The 25,314-nt window shown below is 38.1% G+C and overlaps 1 protein-coding gene across 3 annotated transcripts in view; it reads left to right on the top strand.

The window, feature by feature from the left end:
- Nucleotides 1–24,313, top strand: part of LOC132909884 (zinc finger and BTB domain-containing protein 14-like) — a 121,405-nt gene extending 97,092 nt beyond the window's left edge. For all 3 annotated transcript variants that reach the window (XM_060965074.1, XM_060965076.1, XM_060965075.1), the window contains one exon: nucleotides 402–24,313. In XM_060965074.1, the coding sequence (XP_060821057.1) occupies nucleotides 402–1,448 (1,047 nt within the window). In that variant the 3' untranslated portion in view covers nucleotides 1,449–24,313. The remainder of the gene's footprint in view (nucleotides 1–401) is intronic.
- Nucleotides 24,314–25,314: the final 1,001 nt, after the last annotated feature.

Genomic DNA, 25,314 nt, shown 5'->3' with positions numbered 1-25,314 from the left:
ACCACGATAATTTAAATTACATTCGAATTAGGTTACTTAATTTTTATTTCTATCCTATATCTTACATCAAAAAGGCTACCGGTGTTCTTTGTCGCGTAAAATATAGAATATATATAAAGTAGCATAAAATTAAATAAAATCGAATAGCTTAAATCTAAGATCATATAGGACATTCATAGAACGGAAGGATATCAATTGAAAATCGACTCGTCGTTTCTACAAACTGTCATCTTAGCAAACTTCTGCTATCTACGGTCCATAAAAACGCTTCGTCGTTCAACCCCAAAATCTATCTTCGTCCTTTGATCCACGGATCCTAAGAAAAACATGTCACATCCACGTCGCTATATACACGAAGCAACCCTAGTCGAATTCCATCTAACAGACCACGATCGTTTCAGGTGTCGCTGGCCCTCGGTTTGGATGCAGGAGGTTGGGGAGCCCTGGTGGAACGCACGAGTGGCGGCGGCGGAAGCGGTTCCCTGCTAGGTCACGGCGGTTTCGCCGGTCTGGCGGGGTTGGCGCGTCGCTGCGGCGTCTGTCTGGCTACGTTTCCTTCCGCCTGGTTGCTGGAACGGCACGCGTTGCTTCAGCACGCCGGCCAGGCTAGCGACGACAAACCATTCACCTGCGAGCAATGCGGCCAACGCTACCGTTACCGATCCGCTTACGTGAAACACCGGGAGCAAAACCATCGGGCCCGCCTACCGGCCGATAAACTTTTCACCTGCGACGTCTGCGGCATGCAGTTCAGGTACCTAAAGTCCTTCAAGAAGCACCGACTGAACCATGCGTTGGAACGATTGCAACGAGCTCCGGAGCCTCAGAGCAGCGCGATGACGGTGTCCGCGGCTGCGGAGAGGAGCGACCAGGTGTCCAGCACCGGGGAACCATCGCAGGTGGAGACAGGCAGCGACACCACTACCAATCCAGGTGAGGAAGAGACGCGGGGAACCTTCAATGAAAATGCTCGCGAAGAGAGCATCTCTGAGACAGCCAGCGTGCAGGAGAATCCTGGCGAGGCTGTCGAGGTTCAGATGACCGAGGCTCCTACAGGAAACAGCAGATCAGCCGGTGGTACCAGCGAGGTTGGCGACACGGACGACAACGCTGTGGACGACGATCGTTCCGAACACACGGATCCCGTGATCAGCCTGGCTCGCAGCAGTCACGAGGTTGACAGGCGCGAACGTCGCTTCGCCTGCCCCTTTTGCGGTAAGTGCGTCCGTTCGAAGGAGAACCTGAAACTCCACGTACGTAAGCACACCGGCGAACGACCGTTCGTCTGTCTCTTCTGCGGACGCGCGTTCGGCGGAAAAAGCGACCTTACTAGGCATCTTCGTATCCATACCGGAGAGAGGCCGTATCACTGCGAAATGTGCGGCAAATGTTTCGCCAGGGCGGATTATTTGTCCAAGCATCTCACCACCCATATACACCAACGCTAAACTGCGTGGATTGTACGGACGTTCTTGTCACTTGCTGCGGCGTCTTCTAGTTCGGGTGTTTAAGGATTCTGTGATAGCGAAAAGGGTTGTTCCAGGTGGATGAATTTCGATTGCGAGCGAATCGACTCGTCGAAGTACGCAATCGCCACAAAGATTTGTCAATGTTGCAAGTTTTTCTTTAGGTTGTAGCTAATCGTGGCGATTCTTGCTTTACGCGCACCGCTTCAGGGACCGACAGCGAATCACTTGTATACAACGATCGTAAAAGAACGAATTATTTTACCGCGATGCTTGCGTATTGTGTATCGTTAAACGCGTTTGTTACACCCCGTGGAACACCCTTTCCGTGTCAGAGATACTCGAAGAAACGAGACAACGACGTAAGAAAAATAATGAAACTTCGTTCATATAGAATTCGCCCAATCATCGAGTACAAGATCGTAAGAAGGGGCGAGCAGACAGGTGAGAGAATGTCAACGTACGCAAAGGTAGTTTTCGAAGGTTCGTCCACGCGAGATGTCCGCTCTTCTCAGAGTCGAACGAGAGAAATTCTGGCGTGAAACTTCGGAGGATGCGGAAGATCAGCATATTTTTAAGATAACGTTAAACTACGCTTCGTAAACTTCGCGTCTTCGGATCCATTTTTCGAGGCTCGTTGAACTTGCGATTTTTTTTTTTTCACGAGTTCTTTCCTCTCTCTGGTGCGTAATCGAAGAAAAGGAAGATTCGAGAAACGTCTAGAGCGCGATAAGAAGAGGAGAACCATGTATCCATCCAGCCATTTGCCCATCGAGACGAGTCAATTACAGAAGAAGGGTGGAAATGAAGAAATCGTCGACGACGATGGCTGTACATGCGTGATTGTAATCTTATCACGAACGTGTAAGAGAATAGAAGAACGAAGAAGTGAAGGAAGAAAAACGAAAGTGGAAGAAGGTCGAAGATTTCTACTTAACGTTAGTGAGACTAATTTGTGATAAAGGATTCGAAACCAAAGAACGCGACGGACGTCGACGATGACGGCTCGTTTTTGTTGTCTTCTTCGTCTTCGTGCACCACCGACGAGCGATCTACTCGTTTACGTAATAGCTGTCAGCGTAATCGATGCGATTTTTATACAGTGCACGCGATAACGATCATTCTTCCGTATGCCACGCAGTCGAGGACACGTCGCGACTCCTGGTTGGACGGGAAGTATCTGCTGAATGGAAATCTAGTGGAAAAATATGTAACGTCTAGTATAACGTTTATGATTGATATATTGGCCCCGATTCCGTGACAATTTAATATGAAAAATGTGACCCTTTTGATCAAATTTTTTTTATGGAACTTTATCGTAGAATAGTTAAAGAAACCGAATTCGATGCAAGATTTTCCTTATATTTACGAGTTAACGTTTGAATCATTAGATTGAATTTTCCAAGTTAATTTAATCCTTAACTAGTACTGTCAGATGCTGCAATACTTTGTGTGTTATAAATATTGTCACAATTTCACTCTCAAGTAATACGTGACACTGATATCTTGAAAATTGTCAATCAGTTTGAATTTTATAGTTGTGTATCCCGAAAGACGAATCGATTAATTGCTCTTTTTCTAAATTTCTCAATCGTATTACCCGAATGTACGATAAATATCCAATTTCTTAAGGAAGCAACACACGCATCTGTGAATATTTCTAATTTATGAGGTTGATCGTTGTGGCTTCCGAGCGACTCAATTATAACTTACAAGCGAAGGTTTAAATTTTTTATTGAGTCTAGAACTTCGGTAGAGAGTTAACATGCTTCTATTTCACCGTAACTAGTTAAGGGTAACTTGTTTTACTCGCATCCTTACAGTTTCGTTCTTGTTATTCCATTAATCTAAAGAAACAGCAGAAATGCTGGTATAATGATGCAGAAGAGTGGTATCTTTGGACCGGATTGATATTTATCTTTATTGGAGCAAAATTTTAACTAGTCTTCGATCGATCTTACTGTGTCTTTTGCATTATTTCCAACTCGATCGCGTTTCTCTATTGTTCGAAAATTCCCTAAATTCCAAGAAAATCTGTGAAGGAATCGTTATTAAAAAATTTCGAGGAGCATATACGAGGATTGATCGAACTCCTCTCGATTTGATCCTTTTCTTTCAATCTGAAATTCTATTATTTGAATAGAGAATCATGAATCGTGGCGAGAAGATAATCAAACGAATGAAATAAATGTAAATTTCTTATTTAGAAATATGCAATGATCGATACAAAAGACACGGTTTATAGAATTTTAGGTGGTAGTTTAATAGGGATTGGACAAACTACTTGATTGTTTGACTGCAAGTATCGCGAAATATTGAATTTCAAGAATTAATTAACAAAAGGTGCGCTAGAAACATAATCCACGTTATACGTGTAGCTCGAGATTATTCGTTACAAGTGGAGGATTCTCGCAGCAGCATCTCACGAGAAACAATCATGTTTGCTATTCTTCCTCTGAAATTAATTAGCCACTCTGGTCTACAGCCCAGACTGCGAATATCACGAGTAGTTTCCTCCTTCACAATTTCACCTGAAATAGCGTGTGCTTGCGTCTTTATTCTTTGCGTTTTCTATCCTTAAAACAAATAATAAAGACACGTCACACGTGGAAGGAGGAACGAGAGTGCTTAAACAAACACCGTGATATTTAGCAGTCGATTAATTACGAGAAAAATAATTCAATTTACGATATAATTATTTTCTTAATTTGTCCTCGAACTTGTTTCATTAATCAAACGAGATATTCTATTGGCCGAGATTAGCTTAGCTTAAGTACCATTACGAGCTACCAAATTTAAAAAATAGTCATTTAAAAAATAAAAACCTTCGCTTCTCAAATATTTCGAAGAATATCTTTCTATATAATCAATTGGTCCAGCTCAACGAAATACTAAATTTAACAAATAATCATGTAAAAAGTAATTACGTTGAAACTGCCACCTTTCGATCTAACAACATCGAACATTCGATGCTCAAGGATTTAAAATATTTTACAGAATACGAAAAGAAGAATAAATTAAAACAACAATCGTTTAAACGATAAATTACATTGACACGATCGACACGACGATTCGGAATATTCCAAAGAATACCATTCTCTATAATCAATCGATCTATTGAACTATCGTATGTACCTATAATACAGAGATGAAAAGATGGCAAAAGGAATAGGGATGTGATGGACCGAACGTGTCACATATGCAAATAAGACAGCGTAGCAACGCGTAACGACGAGCGACAGGGAGCAATACTTACTTCCTTTGCACCAATGGTATCCTGCTAGTCATTTTTCTAGCTCTGTGCTACGGTATCTATGTAACTTCTACGATCAATCGATCGTAACTCTTGTCGCCGGTGGTCAAAAGACGTTGCATACGATTCAAAGAAACGGTAGACTTCAGGTCCAAAGGACGCAGCGACGCGTTCGACGTTAGCATGGATGCGAAGGATAGGCGCGAATCATGCCAGGCCCTTCTCGGAAGCGTTGCCGGTGCCTTGGAAAGCCAGCCGTGTATCCTTTTTAAACCTAGCGATCTAGCAATAAAGCGTGTGTTTTCCGTTCTAGCCGTCACGCAAGTAGAAAAAAAAACCGACCAGGACACCATGTATTATCACACGGTCTCCGCGGTTCTTCCAAAAACCTCTTCTTAGCCAATTGTGTCCATTTTGCTGTTTACGTGTATATATATATGTATGTCCCTGATACGTGTACGCATATATATACATACACATGCATATACATACATATACACATCGATGAAACGATAGATCGTCCAGAATCCACATATGCGCGAGCGCAGAAACGAGAGTGCCGGCTCATTCTCTTGGGACCTGGTCTCGCAAGCGAGTTCACATCGTCGTTCCACTCGTTTCCGTAATTCCGAGGGTTCCGAGCATACAACGTATGTATATATATATGTGTATGTGTGTGTATACATATATACATATATATATGTAGTATATACATACATACATATACAAACAACGCTACCCGAATCCTCGAGGTCGCCGAAAATACATTTACACTTGTTAGTCGTTCGTATAGCGTTCGCTCATCTCCCATCGGACGCTGGATCGCTGTCGATCGCGAGATCGACCAACAACTTCCGTCCGGTTCCCTGACCGGGGTTTTGCGATCGAATTTGAACCTCTCGTCGCGTCTTAACTATTCACAAGGCTACGATAACTATTCGCCTGGTGAACAGGCTACAGAGAGAGAAAGAGAGAGAGAGTGAGAGAGAGAGAGGGAGAGGGATCGAGACAACGAGAGAGGGAGAGAGAAATAGAGAGAGAGAGAGAGAGAGAGAGATGGATCCGTGGATAGAAACGTCGACGATGGACGCGTCCACCGGTGGGAACGAAGATCGATCACTTGGACGGATGGTAAATTATTCGGCGCGTTATTCCGTCTTCTAAAATAGACATTAAATTAAGGATAAGTAATGAGATCTACAGCGATCGTTGTTGCAAACGTGCCGTCCCAGTGCCAATGTCTCGTTTACTTTTCGTGAAAGTTACCGCATAGCTTGCGTCGATCTTTCGCCGTCTTGGTGATCGAGATCTGCTTTGGAGTAGCTGCGTGATATAGGAACGACGAGAGAAATTTTTGGTTCGATCGTGGGCGATTTGAGTTGTTTTTAACGACGCGGGGTACTGCGACTGTTACTTGTCCCCGGGAGAACGTGGGATATGATATAGCTGTGAAGGATGCGTAAACAGAAGGTTCTTCTATATTTTATTCTTGTACACAACTTGCCTCGTTTTAGCGAACGCTGTGATTTCGTGATCGTTGCTCAAACCTGAAACCGAGAGCGGAAATGCTGGGAAACTGATAGCTCTTTGCGTTCCATCCTAGCGAATTTAATAGAGTTTGTCCTTTGTGATTTTTCTTTAGTCGGAGGTATTACATATTCATGCAACAATTATTTCTGAGTTACAACGAAAGTATAGTTTACACCGCGTATTTTCGAATATTAACTAACTCTTAACTCTTAGACGCTTTTTTCTCTGTAAATAATTAAGAAAATATTAATATCCTTGACTCTTCGCAAAGATTATCTTATGAAAATGCTTCTGACTTTACAGCATATAAAAATGTAACTCTACATGCAGATAGATAAAGAAAGTATAACGTCGTAAAGAATAACTTTGTAATTCAGAAGTAATCGAATCGTAGTAGTATCAATATTCTTTTTCGATATCGAATTTATTCGTCACTACGTGTTACCCGAATTAACGAATTATTTGAACCAAGAAACCAAGGAACGTTAACCGATATTTTCTCTGTCGATCATTCGAATTTCGCCAAGTCGAACGCAAAGAGCAAAATGCCCAGATCGACCGCGGTTTCGTACCAAGTTCAAGTCGATCTTTCACCCGCATGGATCCCACGTCACGGCGCACTTCGCTTCTGTAATTTCCGGGGACACGCGATTACGTCGCGCGTCTTCGCATCCGCGAAAATGGGTAAAGAATGCGGCATCGGTTAACCAAAGAAAGTCTCGCGAGTCCGACCACGAGGAACGACATTAAGAGAGAAAAATGCTGAAGTAAACCAGGCTCGATTCTTGCGAGGCCAGTTTGCCCAAATTCCGTCAGAATTAACGTTTAGTCATTTAGCTAGTAATTTACGACGTACTTGCTGCTGTGTGTATCGCGCATTCGTGAAACGAAGTCGAATAACGAAGGTGCTATCTAAGAGAATAGAACGATCGTGGCCCGGTAGCCAGGAACGACGAAGACAAAATGACCGCTCGCGGGAAGAAGGTGCCAAAGAAAAAGACTATAATAACGAATACTTACCTATTACACGAAAGAGGCTCGTGTGTTAGACGAGGAACAGAGTCGACCTATAATAGAAATAATGGGGAAAAAAAGAAAGAAATTTCGAGCCTCGCATTTCCCTGCGAGCGGGCTGGTCCGGCGCCGCGATGACTCGGTTTAGTCGATAAATTACGTATATTATATTATATATATATAGTCGAGTCGATTAAAGGTGTAAGTTTTACAACGCGAAGCGAATAATCATCGTCCCATGATGGACGAATGAACGAAGGAAGGCGAACGTATTAGGTTGACTTGAAAAAGTGAACCGAAAGGGAGAAACTATTAAAGAAGAGAAAATAAACGAAAGAAGCGGATATAAGCGAATAGAGAACATGTCCAACGAATGTCAACGAGTTTCAAACAAGCAAACAAATAAACAGAATTAAAGGAAACGAAGAAAAATAAGAACATTTGCGCGCGTAGGGAGAACAAGGAAAAATAGAGGAAATTAAAATGAAGCTAAAAGAAAAAGTAGTGGAGGAAAATGATAAACTAAGAAAAAAGAAAAAAATAAAACGAACGAAGAAAAAGGAGGATGAAGAGGCGCGAATATAGAAGATACAAACACGGCGAGACTTTTAATTTACGCTGGTTTGTCCATCTCGTGCGGTCTCTCGAAAAGAAGAAAAAAGAAAAAAAAAACGCGCCGGTCGACAGGACCGCGTATCGTGTCCGTCTCTCGCGCGTGATTAACGATCCAAGGATTAAGGAAAATAGTTCCATGACGCCTGATGCCTCTGTTAGCTTTTATACAGGCAGCCACGTCCGCCCGCTGCCGCTCCATTTCCACTGCACGCCAGATTTACTGCGTTATGGACGGCCGAGGGAAGCTGCAAATCGTTCTGTCACTGAAAGACCGACTGTGCTTGACGTTTCCTGCTCCGCCGTGGTACGACCGACCGTGCTTCGAGGATCGTTCTCTGTACGGCAGAAACTACCCCTTGCAATTCGCGATCGCGATCCTTACGTCATCCGATTACCTTCCTTCTTTTAACATATTTTTAATAGATTCTGAGGGTTTATGAATTTGCGAGTTTACGAGTTTGCCGAATATTTGATAGATTAGGTGATCGTGTAATAGAGCTCATAGTGACCTATTTAACTCTGGTCTGATCTTAACTCAAATCATTGGTCGTAGGTTATTACCGTAACAGAGTTTGAGGATAATTTTAGGGTATTTAATTTTAACACTGTGTCGGCTATCAGTGCGTATCGATAAGATTTCACTGAGATTGAAGTTCGTGTATTCTTCAAATATTTCGAGAATTCGTGATCATTTTAACGCCAGTTCCTTCGTTTACTTCTTAAGCTACACCGTTTGTGATGAAAACGATATTGTTTAATCTGTGATACCGGTATCTTGAATAAGAAAGTATTTTCTTGAATTTCGATAGATTCCGTAGATCTTCGATTCGAATATCGAACGATGGTTGTAAGGATATTAGGAAGAGAAACGAGTGATTTTGAAAAATTACTTGTGCAACGAAAGCTATCTATAGGTATATTCTTTAAACTGTGATATCGATACCTTTAAATGATAAAAGAAATATTTATTTAGCGTACTAGTGTCGTTCAGTCTGGAATGACTAACGAATATTTAGATCAGTTTAGTCTGTATAGCTTGAAAAATGAGTTTCATATCTGATAGCGTTATTTTATCTTCGTTACCTCCTTTATTTCCATCCGTCCTTTTAAACGGTGTGGGAATGAATGTGTTAGAGTTATATGATTACAAAAATCGAAACACAAAACGGTGTTATATTAGCAAATATTTTTAACAGATACTTGTGCAAATATTTAGACAGCTAGAATTTGGTATGGAAATATATATAGTAATAATAACTGGAAATAAATGAAACGTGTTAAGGAAACAGCTCGAAAATTGTCCGATAAAACGAACACCCCGATCGCGTGTTTCATTTTTGTCGAGATAGAACATTATGAAACGAATAGGAGTATTTTTATTGAATAATTATTATCGGATTTATTGTTAAATTTACAGTGTGCGGATTGTTATGCATTTATGGGAAGATTTAAAAACGAAAGAGTGAAGATACACGGAATGCAAATAATATAAAAAATTGTCAAAATATGACGCTTTAAGTTCTATTCAATTTAAGTTAAATGTATTTGTAAAAATACGAATTTGCATAAAAATCCGCAGTCTTCTGATTTATATTCAAAATTGCTCGATACGAATTTCTGACAAACTTGGTATTACAACAGTGCCAAATATTGCAATGAAATGGAACGTTAGATATTAAACGAATAGTAATTATGCTATTCAATCATGCATACGTAAAATGATAAGAAATTGCATTTATCATCTTAGTTAAAAGCTTAACATGAACACCATTATGCATTAGATAGCGTGTTCAGAAAACTTATCAACGAATGCAGAAGAGATCTATGTCTTTATCTTTACATTAGTCATGTTCATTTTCTCTTATTAATTTCACTAACTAAATTACTCTTTCTATTCTTGCATACAGATTGGTCTTAGAATCACAAGTACTTTACGTTATTAATTTCGAGAAAATTTTGTTCGCGAATATATTTTAACAATCAACGTGTAATAATCGAACCTATTTTAAATATCCACTATTTAAATATATTATAATTCCGAAATACATTTCACGCGATCAATTCGCTTTTTTCGACTAATTTGATAGTTGCATAACTATAATAATTTGATATTGATTGACAACGAACGATATATATATTTTTTACAAGCACGATCTGTAATAACGACATATGCAACAGTGATAATATTTTATAACGATTACTATTACATATGTGATATCGAAATATCGACTCGAATTTTAGCTAGCTTTTATTATCAAGGTACTAAGTAAACGTTTGATTTACTGTGATAACATGATAGATAATATCAAATAGTAGAAGAACAAGAGGGTCGTACGAGAATTTTTACAAGAATTTAATTCACCAACCGTGAAAGCAATTTTCCATTTAAAAACACGCGTGTCACTTTTGTATCCTTGCACGATAAATGCAAGATCGCATGTTATGTGACAAATAACACATTGTGTACCGGAGTTATATATTTTTCAAATAATGCGTATTTCCAGGAATTTTTAACAAAAATTCTACGCACTTGTTTATTTAAAAATTAATTTCTTTATTTCATTTTTCACATATTTTAATGGGATTTATGTAAATATAAATATCGTGTGTAATTATTTAATGCTTCTTTCAAATATGGTCAAATATATAAAGTAAAGTAAATGCTTTGATGAGACAGGACATCGCATGGCTTGTAGATATATAATTGATGGAAGCGATATAGCGAGGTTATCAAACAGGTCAGATGTTAAAGTTTACATGTTTCAGAAGCAAAAGCAGCAGAACATATGAGAAGATATGCCACAGCTCATAATTACTTCTCTCTATGCAAAATATATTTTAAAGTATACCGTGTGTCATATAATTTGAAAGGGAAATTATAATTGACTAAAAAGATAAGTCATTCGTTATCTTGCAAAAACTTTGAATGGATAATTCTCCAATAAGTTTACGAATTTTACAAAAGATAACGCGAAACGTATTTTAACGTTAAAACGAACATAGCTGTCAATAGTCTAGAAAATTTGATTATATAATTCGTCTCTCATTTACACAATGTGTTAATTTATAACCAGAAACCGCGTGAAAATTTCGATCATAGTCAAACTACTTTCTATCTTTTCCACCTTAGTTAATAAAGTTTGATTATACTCATTCGAGTCTATTCGTAATATTTAAGTGGAATAGAGAAAGAAAGATACAGCTTTACTTTTATATTCTATTGTATGTATTATGTAAAACTTTTTGAAATTTCATTAACTCTGCGGCGAGACACAACAGTCACGTTTATATTGATAAAATTTGAAACTTGAAAAATGTACGTATTGCGAAACATTTACATTAAACATATATTTGGTAAAATAATTAGCATGCAACATGGATAAATAATAAGCGTATGATAAATATTCAAAAGAATTCCACCGAATATCGAGGCTTATTAATATAACGAATAATTAACCATTTAAATATTTTTATCATCTCTCGTACCAAATGTGTATCTTGTAATTTCTATTTACATTTCCAGATTTGTTTCAAACTTGACCGACATAATCATAATGATCGAATCTCTTTATAACGCTAATGAAATTTTAAAATATTACGTATAACACACACAATATATTTCTAACAGGTTTCTATAAATGTTGGAATACTTTCACGAGCCACTGTGGACGAAACTCGATCACAGTTGTGTTTCTATCGAGTGAATCGATAGCGAAAACTAGTCCTTTGACCGGGAGAAAATCAAAGGGCGGAAGTCGCCTCGCACTCTTCCAATTTGCCAAATCACAAAGTTAAAATCGTCAACGGTGCTCTAGTCGAGGTTTCGCAGCCCGTCCAAATTACGAGAGCGATTTTTTCGCCGGTCTCTCCACTCGACCTAGAAAACAAAAACCCACAAAGATTCTTCCGATAACTCTTCTGTGACGGCGCGGTAAAATCTTCATATCCCGCGGAAAAAAAACATTCCCGCGGGATCGTGTGTCCGGCAAAAGAGGAACGAGAAAAACAGATGTCACGGAGAAGAGGATGAGCCACGCGTTGTCACGTTTTTCACAGACGTGAAAACTTCCGGTTTTACACCGTTACACTTGAAATTTCATGTATTCTTTCGGTGCAGTGTAGTAATTCTACGGGAATCGTCAATTTACACTTTCGAAAGTCTACTTTTTCTGTTTTCCATGGCCTTGTAGGGAAAATATTGGTAATAATTAAACTGAGGATATGTTTCTACATTTACGAGAAATTTGACGTTACTGTATAAAAATATCGACGACTGAAGCATAAATAAATGAAATTTTAACGAAAGGAATAATATAGTGCGAGAAGAAAATCGTCAAAAATGTCGTTGTCCTAAATCCAACAAATTTTCATGTCTATTTTTAGTTCAAGATTGTATGGGAAGAATATGATAAGTCAAGTTTCGTTAATCTTCTGACTTTTATGTCATTCGATGGTTAATAAGAAGAATGTTAATACGAGGCTTACGATAAAAAATAGAGAAAGGGGAGTTTAGAGAAAATACAAGACATTTCTCTCTAAAATAGGAAGCTTTCGATTTTCGTAAGTTCACAACATTTTCGCTTCTGTTCTATGAAAATGAAACGTCCACGGGTTTTTATTCTCAAAATACGATTGTTCGAAAAATAGAACGGTAACTGTTCAGATTAGTATCGTAAAATCACAATTTGCTAAAACCATTAGATTTAGGAAAAACGTATAGTTGAAGTAAATTTAATTTTTATAGTCTTTACGAACAAAATATGACGTTGAAATAATTTATTTATTTTAATAATATCAGCGAGTTTGATGTAATAATTATTTCTGATCTTGAAATTTTAACTTTTACGTTGATACGGTTTGTTTCTGGATATTTTCATAGTAATAATATCATTTTGCGATATTCATACCTATCAACGATGCCTCTGATTCGGAACAATCCGATTCGATCGAATACGTGCGATGCACCGATTTGTAACAAAGAAAATAATGGTAGCTGCATTCTGTTCTTGAAAAAATGATCACGAAGTATTGACACCGCGTCGAGCCAAAAATTTCCACGAATAGGAGAAAAAAACAGACACTCGACACGCCCCGTTGTGAAATGCCATCAATCTTTCCGTTGACAGTGTTATATCCAACCGAATGTCTCGTAGTTCGAGTTTCCCATGCCAAAAGAGGCTTATGAATATCCATCGTCTAGGTGAAATTTAGGTTACCTAATTCCATTTGATCTCATTTTTCCTTCGATCATACGTTATATAATATCATTAGAATTATTTTAAAATAGACCTGTATGGATAAAGTTTTCTCAAGGGAATTTTCAGACTTTCCACAATTCTCTTCAACGAATCGTCATTATCCTTGTATCTTTCGTACAAAAGGGGATCCTTTTTCTTGGTCTTTCAGTTGTTACCGTCCTCTACTGTAACGAAATATGGATTCCAACGTTTACGATTTACTCTACCGCTGTTCTCGAATTTTTATATTTTAATCTTCGTCTTATTACAGTCTTATCTATAAACACTTTTAATGTTTCAATTGTAATATAGTAAATAACAATTGGTTCGTATTTTGTTGAAACTCGAGATACTACTTAATGTTAGAAAAACACGATTAAGCCGAGCTTTTCCTTTCACTACGACGAACTAAAACTCCAAAGTTAGTGCGTAACACCCACCATTCTAAATAATTTAAACTTCCTTCGTTTAAACTTTCTGTCGCTCCACCTCTAGCGTCGAATTCTATACGTCGTCACGAGTAAGCCGCTCTTTCTTCCTATTTACCTCACGATCCTCAGCGGCCTCTGCCGAACTCCAATCGCAGAAAGAAAACCATAGACCACCTATCTTTATTCTCTGCTAATTTCCCACTACACTATCAACACACGTTGTTACCGTGACAAATACCGCGGGTCTCACGATCCTTTACCATCTGCCTTCTGCTGAGACGAAAGTTGCTTCGATATAAAAAAATAACGCAGTAATGCGACTTTTACCAAACTTTGATCGCAACAAGAAGACGAAGAACCACGTATTTCTATTTTACAACTACGACTTCCAAATTTACTTTCTAACATTCTCCAACGCCTTCGCTTTCCACCAAAGCACGACCACCGATGATTACGCGAAAATTCCACGATCCTCGCGACCTTCCTTTCGCCGAACAACCTTGACGTTAAGAAATAACAATGCGATAATGCGACTCCCAGCAAACTTCGATTCCAAAAGGAAGACGAAAAGCCAGCTATCTTTACTCTCCGCCAATTTCCAAATTTACTCTATACCCCACCCTGTATCGAGCCACCACCACGAGAAACCTTAAAAGTCCACGAACCTCGCGATCTTCCTTTCGCCGAAGCAGGGTTGGTCGAGCGAGGTCGCATCGATATCGCGAAATAATGCATCGGATCCTCGTTTTAAGTTCGCCCCGAACTTACGACTGGGATTCCAGGAATCAATTAATCGTGACGCGGTGCGCGTTCATGTGCAACTCTGCGTCAGTGTGCATAAAGAGAGAAAGAGGAAGAGAGAGAGAGACAGAGAGAATAAGGTAATAGAGAACAAAGAGGGGAAGAGGAGGGCAGACCAAGCGGAGTACGAAACGCAGGCCAAGTGGAAAGAGGGAAAGAGCGCGATAGACCGAGCGTGTGACTCCGCATCACGTTAGTTCGCGTGATAGCCAACCGTCTTTCAATCGAAGTCGGTAAAACGTACCTCCGAAATGTGCACGGCATAATATATTCAACGCGATTGTGTGTCCCGGCACAAAGGGATCGCGAGCAAAACGGAATGGAGCAAACCTGGGTTTTCCAGGGGCGCACGAGCGCGCGTATGGCCTCGGCACGGTTCCCGAGCCCAATGGGGTGGGGCGAAGCTGGTTTTTCCGTCATACGTCCACTAACGAATATATCCGCGTGATATTTTTTTATAGTTTACCTACGAGTGATATTTATATTTACGGATATATTTACGTCAAGCGATCCGTCTATTTCATGGCCTATATGAGAACAATGTGCGAGGGAGGAAATCGGTGTTGATGAAGGAACACGGGAACCGCGAGTCGAAAGCCTTCGCGCGATTCTTAGGTATCTTGTCTAAGTACGTTGTTACGAGGTCGAAATTTCGAATATCTCGTATTTGATTTTGTTTTGTGGTAGGTATTTCTGTATAGAAATACCGTTTGTAGATATTTCGATACGGTAACAATATTTGAGTACGGTCAGGGTATACAGAGTGAATCAACGATTAAAAGTTACTCATTTTCGTTTTTGGAACAAGCTCTATTGATTTAATTTTTTATTCAAATACATAAATATTTACACTCTCTTCGCTGTATTTACAACTCTATTTTGTTTCATTATTGATATTTAACACGAGGTTGAGGTAATATTGATACACCCATTCGACTTTGACCGAAGTATGCGAGTTAGCAGCGTTGAATTAACGATCAACACCTATTTATTTATAGGTTTTATAAAATTAATTGTACTAATCGAATTTTTTATGTCATTATTCGATGGCGTCTTAGAGACTGTATTCATATAGAGTCTCCATTCGCTATATTTATGTTTGTTTCAGCATTGAAATTTAGCAAGAGGTTCAAATAATATTGACGCACCTATTCGAATTTGAGCGAAATGTTCTCTCTGTTTTAGGGGAACCTTTGCCGCGTATAAAATTGTTTTCGCGGTTGAATTTTTCCATGACTTGGATAATATTACGAATTTAAGTATTTATTTATTCAGCAAGGCTTAATACCGTTCACTGTCGTACATTACCGTATTCTGGCGAGCTGCAAAGCGAGCGAACACGTTAATGTTTGTTTCGCATTAAGTAGCGGTGTCGATAATTAACATGTTCGCTGCGATGCACACCATTGATGATGCATTATTGGCTTTTCGTGTACACACAGCCTGCTGTCAGTACGCCATACTATGCGACGTTGCATGCGCACATAGTTCTTACTTCTTACGATCGGGATTTTCTTCCAATAAATTATTATTTATTATTAAAAACTTTTAGAGCATAACTTTAGAGAAACTTGAAACTGAATAGATATATGTATATAACTGTACGTTTGATTTCGATCTTTAACAAGACATCGTCACTGTACAGTAAATTTATGATACGATTAGAATATAGAAATACGCATTAAAGAATTAAGTGTAAGAAGATAAATCCTCCAACTTATAGAACAAAATTTTTATTTCTTGTTTTAAACAACTCGTCGAACTTTAAATGTCATGGATAAACCTTCGGACTTCTAAGAAAGAATTTTTACTTCTTGTTAAACAACTTATGCTACAGTTTATAATAAGCGACTATCTTTGTTATTTTCAATCGTGGAGATACACACGTTACCGAAGCGTATAAAGTCGGGCACCTCGTCTGGACCTCGAAACAACGTTAACAGAATGCAAGCTTCGATCACGCGTATTAATTCGGATGCGGAAGAATTCGAAATTCCAGGCAATTCGCGGCGGACCGATGGATGATCACGTTCGAACTTAATCGCATTCGAACTGAAACAGCCCGATTTACCCGAACGAAGAGTAACGTTAATTCCGTACATTATCCTAGAACAAAGCAGCACCCATGGCCAGGCGTTATGGAATGGATTGGGCATTTTAAACCACGTTTAAAAATTATAGCTACCTATACAACACCAAGTAATATATATATATATATAAATATATATATATACAAATTCTAATATATATATAAATATATATATGACGATGATAATATTATATATATATATATGAAAATATATTTAATGAATGTTCCTATATTTATACTATAAGTACATACTAAGTGTATTATATTGATATTCGATGGCGATTTCAGGTTTTTACCAAGCAACAACAAAATAAAAAAATTAAATGTCTGTTTAGATAGTAGCCGTACTATCGGGTTAATTTAAACGAATCGGAAGAGAGTGAGAAAAATAACGAAAAAAAAAAAAAGGGAGATAGGTAGAGAGAAAGGGAAAGGCTAAAGAAGCGAACGTGACGAAGAATGATATCGATGCAAACGATAGAGAAGGGTTAGACGAAGAAACGATATAAAATACGCGACGAGTCTCGATGATTCGAGATTTCGAATCGATCGTCGTGTAATTTTGAGATTAGACGAAGGTTAGAGGAAGAATGCTTGAAAGCGGGTTTGTGTGTGTTGGTGACGAGGCGAGGGTCTTCCTATACTGACTGAACGATCAGATGTGATATACGCATAAGGATTAATTAATAATTATTTACTCCAATCGTATATATATATGTAATTAATATTATTAATATGGTTATGATATACAAACATTATATCTATATATTGTGTATAGGTAGATAGGAACATATACAATGTTTTTAACTGGTTTATCTATGTTCCGAGGATATATGCTAAGTGTATTTAGGTAGGATGTTGTAAGAAGGTCTCTCGGCGTTAATGTTTAATCGATAGAGACCACGCAAGTGATTAAAACCGCGACGAACCGGTCCTCGCGACGAAAATACCACTGTTCCTCTGAATTATTTAATTATATATCGGTTTCTTATTCAGGTCTCGCTACCAGGAAGACGACGGTTCTTTTAAACGTTGCTCGGAAATAACTGAGAAATCCATTTAATGAAAATTTAACAATTCCAGAGATTTTAGAATTCTACGAAGTAGAACGGAAAGCAGGAAAATAGTCGATCGGAAATATTAATTTCACATGTAATTTTTATGTAAGGTTTTCAAAGAGACGTCATCCGTTTCACATTTCCAGATCTTCCGAAATTTATCGAATCTTTTTTCTCCTTTAATAACGAATCATGTTCCATTCATAAAACCAATTCGACAAGCAGAATGCGTTTCGAGTTTGTTCGTACGAAAATAGTAAAAAAAAATCGTAAGAAGGGAAGCTATAAAATTCTTCCGACTGCGTCCTGTTACATCGAAACACATTGATATTTTCGTCAATTTTTCATTCAAAATTTTGTGTTAAAAAATTACTCAAACTCGAGTAACAAATTACTAATATTAATTTACGAATCCATTCTCAGTTATCGATTACATGCAGAGAAAATGCAGCACGTAATTCAATTTATAAAAACGCTCTAAAATAAAATTTCAAAAGCCATCCTTCAAAGTATCATCGTCTTTCTACGAAAGTCAAAGTCGTGAAAATCTTTTGACCCGAAGGCTAGCGTTTCGATCGGGTTTGCGAAAATCGCATCGTTCGTGACGAGGACCAGTTTCTCGCGGAAGCACAGCGAACCGTGCAGGTTCATAGGGAAAAGAAAGAAGCAGAAACAATTGGGGAGTGTTTCGAGTTTATGCGTTCCGTGCAATAACAGTTTGCTCAATCCTCGGTGTCCGTCGGTCCGTCCGTACGGAACGACTACTCGTAGGTTTAAAACGAAGCATACATACACGACACAGATACAACGACAGATCGCACACACGAGTATCACACATACGCGCGCACACATACACACAAAACGAAAACACACACGCACTCTCTCTCCCGGTACAAACATCCACACACATACATACACACACGCGCGTGCGCGCGTGTAATTCGTGTATAGAGAACAGCAGAAGTAGTAGCTAGCTCGACTCGTTAACGTAGCCAGACAATTTTCGAACGTAATAGCCGGAAACGGAAACTTTAATCTCCTATTTCAAACCTTCCTTCGAGTCTCTCGATGTCTTTTCGGTGTCTATTCTAAAGAGATTTAAGCGAAAAAAAAAATAATTAAATAGTACATATAAAAATATATAAATATAATAGATATAAATATAAATATGACAAGGATAAAAAAAAACCCTGCGAACTATTTCAGCGTTTAGCTTCGTCTGTGTAATAGTACGTACGATGTCTCGAAGAATAAAGTGAGATTCAAGAAACGCTAAAAAAAAAGTAAAAAAAAAAAAGAGAGAGAGAGAATGGAGTAACGTATAAAAAAGATACCTTGGAACCCGTTCGCACGGCGTGGTTGCAAAACGTAACACATCCACGTTCCGACGAGGCGTGCGCGCGCGTGCGTCTGCACCAAAGGCGTAATAATCCTCGACTCTTCCGCCAAAGATATATACGAAATTTGTCGAGGCCGTCGAAAAGCTTCGTAAATCGAAACGTAGATGTAAACGTCGCAGACGTTCCTGATCTTGTGACAACGACGGAAGCGGAAGTGGAAGCGGAAACGGTGCGGCGCGCGTGCACGCCACGGTTCCCACGCTATTTCGGCAAAATTAATCGTAGATGTATCACTAAACCTTTTTCCTAATCTTCTCTCGACTTCTCGTTACCCTAGCAATAACGAACGATTACGGCTATCGCTGTTTCGTCCTCGAAAAGCGAACGTTCTTCCCGCTGCTGGAACTGTTTGTAAATCCATGGCACGAATGTCCGCCGCTTCGTCGTGTAATTTTGCTGAAATAGAGATCGTCCCACTACTAATCCTGCCGCCAAGTAGAAAGGAGAAAAGAGAAACAGAGGTGCGTGGAAGCGTAAAGAGTACGAGGATCCATGAGAGAACGAGAAATTGAAAAGAGATGAAACTCGATAAGGGGGACGAAAGAAGAATCGTTTCGCCGTTCTCGGTGAGGTTCGTTCGAGTAGCCCCGCCGAAATTTACACTCGTCTCTGCCCCTTAAATCCGAGGCAACCCTCTACCGACCCGTCGATAAAACCCACCCCCGCCTTCACCCTTCTGTGTCGAAGCTTTAACGAAAGTCGATTTTGCAATCACACTTAGCCGGTTCGCGAGGATGTTTGAGTAATACGACGCGATCGAGAAAGAAAAAATTAAAAAAGAAAAACGAAAGAATGGAAGAAGACGAAGATGGGATGAATACACACACAACACATACACACATTTCGTGGCCGTACTGTCGTAATTGTTTGTCGTACCTACTGTTAGATATTAATGATTGTAACTTGTAATAATTAGCGTAATTTGACGAATTGAGGGGGGCGGCACGTGCGCCACGGGTGAATACCAGGAGGAATTAGAAATTGGAAACGCGCGACGTGGCGCACGTGGCCATACCGCCCCTCCACGTGGATGTTAGAAATATTTTTCAACTTGTACTAAATGTGATAAACCGATGAATTGACAATGAGCAATCTAACTGTAATATATATATAAACATTATATTATATATATATTATATATATATTATAAATACGTGTCTGTCGTACAAGCCGTGAATAGGTTTTACCGTAAATAGTTACGTGTTAGCTTAATTGATTGATTGTACACATGTCGAGCGAACGAACGACGTTTCTTTCTCTACGTAACGTACAAGCGAGAGGCTTATAAGTAAAAAAAAAAAGAAAAAAAAAGACAAGAAGAAAACTTGGAAAAAAAGAGAAACAAAGGGGAGAAGAGAGAAACGCGTGGGAAGAAAATAAAAAGAGGCGATAAGAGAGGAAACAGTGGTGATGATATCGCAGGCCGTCTCGAAATCTGTCCACGAATTTTTCCAATGACGCTGGGCGCTGTCTTCGAGATACGTGCCACGCTCGCTTCTTGGTTAATCGATTAATTAATTAATTAGGGAACTGGCCGGAACGGGCTGAACGAACTGCAGCCATGTCTTTTCTTCTATTTTAATTTAACCGTGACTCGATTACAAGTTTCTAATGAAATTATTTGTTACTTAAATTTATATCATGCACGCGCATAGTTGACTAAATTGCCTTTATACGCGCAAGTTACATACATAGGAAAATCGATGCGCGATAAACTCGAGATTAAGTCATGCTTTAAAAAATTTTGTTCAATTTTGTAAATATTATTCGATTTTTGCCTAGATTAGATCTAATTTGAAACTTTGAGACGAGTTAACTTATCGATTTGAATTAGTTTTCTAAATTCAAGCTGATAAAACGTACTAAACGAGACATGTAAAATCGCCAGAGAACAATGATAATCGTAATATCAATTCTGTTTCTAGTAACACACACTTCTGATCTCTTGCAGAAAAATTATTTTTCATTTATCAATAGCAAGCCAGAAATAATATTGGAAAATATTTCTGAGTAAAATAACGTTCGCTAAAAGTACATGCCTATCGTGTTTTTTCTATCTTTTAAAAACCTTGCTTGGATTAAACAAAAATTAAAAATATACATTTAATATGCATATTATAATTTATTATAATCCTGTCTAAAATTTTAGCGCTAATATACATATTATGTCAGCATCCCTCAAGAGTTAAAAAATTTCTATAACAGCATCTACATATTCAAGCTTGCTCGCAATACGCGACTCTTTATCAACGAATTTATGTTTTCTTCTTATCCAACTTGTTAACAAAAATGTTGAGTAACTATTAAAAACAAAATGAAAGAATATCACGCGTGTTTTTCTTCGCGCCATTTCTTGCTAGACGTCAAAACTGGCAACAGGATGCCGTCAGCCCATTCACGGTAACCGCGTTCGATATATTACGTATGTATGTATAAATAGCCGTTGTGTGTGTGGTACAAAGCTGCGAGTCTCATCTGAATCCGATCCCATCGACCGCGAGATCGTCGATCATCACGGATCGGCGATCGATCGACCGACCAAGCTGACGGTACGACGACTACGAAGCGGCGTGTAAAATTTAATTCTAGCGTTACCATGAACCGCCAGTCACGGCGCCCCACGTCAATGGCACGCTTTAGAAGGAAGAAGAGAAAAAAAAACGGTGAAAAAAATAACGGGGGATAAAAAATACTGTGTAAAGGGGGAGAAAAAAAAAAAGAACTAATAATACACTATTACTGGTACATTATTATATACATTGTAACCAATTGTTGTCTACGATATAATGTTATTTTTCTAATTCATATTCAATTGTTATCGTTGAGAGCGAGAGGGAGAGAGAGGGTGAGAGAAAGCGTGAGAGAGACAAACACGAGGGCACACACGAGAATTTTTAGGGAAGAAGAAGCGAGAGAGAACCTAGCAGGTGGCCGCTGTATGCGTAGATCCCGCGCGTCTTTGCACCTTTACTCCTGATGCTACTTCCGATATGGCCGCTATTCCTTCCGATCGTTCGTTTACTGCGCGATTATAATTTCATGTTTCGTTTCCTCTCTTTCTAGATCGGTCTTCGTGATTGGCAACATCCTTAGAGTTCGTACAATTCATTTTTCAATTACTTTTGTCGTGTGTTATTTTTGCTTTGCATAATTTATTTTGAAAGTACATGGCTGTAAAGTATAGGTACTTGTTATTATGGAATATTTTTTTATAGAAGAAAGATTAAAATTATTAAGATTTTTTATATTTATGTTTTTTAATATGAAGGCGTTTTAAAGGAAATTTGATTGGCAAATATTGGAAATTTATAAATTAATTTTATCGATTTATTGTTCGTGTTTTATAACTCTAATCTGATACAACTTGTGTATATAAACGCACATAGTTTCCTATTATTGTTATTTTAGCTTGAAAATCGATAAAAAGTACACCACAGATGGCAACATTTATACACTCGAGTAGAACATTGCCAGAATAGACAGACACCATAGCTTGACGGAAGTCTGACCAATCGTAGTTTTCACTACTGGCAACCAATCTCTCAAAACAACATACAACAAGAGAAGAGTCTAATTTTCTACAAATTATATCTATTCTCTTCCCATTTATTTATTACCTTCACCGTAATTATAGTTCGATCTTTCATTCGGTAAACTATCGTATTCTACGAAAAGAAAATACAAGCGGACAAAAATATGAAAGAAAAGGGCAAAGAAGAGATTCTATGAAAAATGATTTATTTATCGGGGCGAATGTCGTGTAGCAGAAACGACGATCGACGAATCGATGGCCGCTGAAGACTAATCGATAGATCAGACCCTTCTCCTCTCCTTAACCCCTCTCCTAGCCCTGAGCTTTCGTAGATGGATGATGCGAGGCGAAACAAAAGCGGTAGCGACGCGTAATTAGCAAAAGAATGCTAATGTCGGGCGGCGCGCTGGTCTGTGATAAAACAAAAAAAAACTAAAAAAAAAAATAGAAAAAATGTGAAAAAAAAGAAACAAAACGTCGCGGGCGTGTATTGTATTTTTTGTAAGGCTCGTTCGTGCCAGATTTGTGATAGCCAAGTCCGCGGCATCCTCGATTAAATGGACGATGACGATGGGCCGGCGTGCCACCGGCGCGAGGGAAACAAAATGTCGATTAGACAGAGCGTTGGACGAAAGATGGACGGGGGATCGCTTGAGTTCTTTTAAATCGTGACGATTTTCTTCCGTGAAAAAAAGATAGAAAAATCCCTGTACTTTGTGATCCGACGATTTTATTTTGCTCCTTAATGAAGTTATTTTAAGTAATTTTGAATTGTCGCAGTTAAAGAATCGTATCAAAGTAACGTGCAATTAGTATCGTGAAAAGTATGGAGTTGGAGCTTCGCGTTGCTAACAACACTAAGATGTTTTCTTCCCTTCGTACAATTTTGGGATTTTTTAAGACTCGAAGTTTCGTTAGCAATCTGTAAAATTAATAGTTTCATTAGTTTAAGAAACGTAATTGGTCTTTTTCCTTTGCAATATCCTACATAAAATTAGGATTTGTTATACAATAATTAATAAAATCGTACACTACTTCCCTTAACAAATTATTAATTCGATTATTAGTACACAAATAGTATATAAATTTGAAGAATCTTAATTACCGAAATCCACGAAACGAAAGAAACATCAAACGTATGTTTAAAATGTGTCGGACTCCATACTTTTTACTACTGAAATCTACCTTTATTTCCTCGCATTCTGATTCTTCGTATCCAAATGTTGGAAGAGCAATACTTTTCAACGAATTGAACATCCGAGCAAAGTAAATTCGAAGAATCGCTAATAAGGAAACGAATATCTCTTAAAAACGATAAAAGGAAACGAGATAAGAAGAAAGAAGAGAATCGTCACGGAGGAAACAAGTCGACACTATACTTATTTATCCAGTCGGTGAGACTGGTATGCGAGGAAGCCTAAGTTTACTAATTGTAAGCAGCATGCCGCGTTTCGCGTTACTTTAAAAAAAAAAGCCGCGAGAAACGATATTGAATTTGAGATTTGGTGCGTGTACGTGTGTGTGCGTGCGTGTGTGTACGTGTGTGCGTGAACGCGTGTATTGTTGTTGAATCCTGGTATCCACGATGCCAAAGATGTAAGTCATGTAATAAAGTTGTGGCTAAGGTACTATGGTAACGTCAATGATAACGATAAACAACGGTGATAATCGTTATTGCTATCTTGTAACGTTTAATGTATATCAGTGTCGTGCAAAAAAAAAAAAAAAATTGAGCGGCTGAGCTCCTCGGTGTTGTGGGTATACATACTCGTTCCTAGCAACTCGTATGACAATTACTACTCGATACACTACTCATAACATTGCATTGATCTACTTTACTCTACGTACTTCAAAGATAAATAAATACATTCTGTCCAATCTCAACAATCGCTGTTATTCGATTTTTTTCTACATATCCTTTATAGGTAAGACGAGAATTCCTTTGGAATTCTTTCTCATTTTTCCTGTTTCAATAGGAGAAAATAGAAAATAGAAGAATATACTATATATCTATATAAGGTAGGTATTAGTTTCGATAAATAAATTCGTTAAAGATGTGTATAATTTTATTTTTTCAGCGTTGATGAAGTAAATAAAAAGAGAAGAAAGACCGTTAAGTATTACAAAACAGGTAGACTCTTTGTATAAATTATATTAAATATAATGCAATTATAAATTAAATTTCAAGGTCTTTTTTTATAAATGTTATAATATATTACATAAAAAAGGAAAGAAGATAGGGAAAACGGTATTTGAAAATCCATTGAAATGAATTCATAAAGGAAATACTTGAAAACCTATCCAAGACCAGAACTATATTTGAAAAAGATACCGCGTGAAATTTAAAAATATAAAATATATAAAAAGAAACAAATATGTCAATCTCAGTTTTATAAAACGCTAAAACATTTTTAGCTTCTTTCAGAAATGTCCTGTCACAGAGGAATTCAACAAAGAATTGCACCAATTTTTACCTAACAATAGAATCATACAAACACGTTCGTAGAAAAGAAATAGCCATACAGAATAAGAAAAATCAATGCAAAAGAAGCAATCACTTTATTACTTTCTCAACGATTTCATACAAATTTCAGATACATTCTGTATATTTTACAATTTCACATTTAATATACTTCGCATTTTGGACTGTGCTCTTTCTCGATACGTTAAGCAACAAATAGCGTTTATCGCTATTCTTGCCAATATTCACTTCAATGTGTCATGGTACGGAGTATTTTAAATCTATTTAATCTCTGAACAAACGCCATCGCTTTTATTGTACACGCACTCTTTATTCTTTCCCTTGTTCCCACTTTTCTATCTCATCGGTTTCTTTCTCATTTTACATCCGTCGAAAACGCATCTCACGCGTTCGCGTATAGAATTTC

The sequence above is a fragment of the Bombus pascuorum genome, chromosome 8 (genome assembly GCF_905332965.1).
Source record: "Bombus pascuorum chromosome 8, iyBomPasc1.1, whole genome shotgun sequence".
In the NCBI taxonomy this organism is placed as follows: Eukaryota; Metazoa; Arthropoda; class Insecta; order Hymenoptera; family Apidae; genus Bombus; species Bombus pascuorum.
This window is presented reverse-complemented; position numbering and strand designations above follow the sequence as displayed.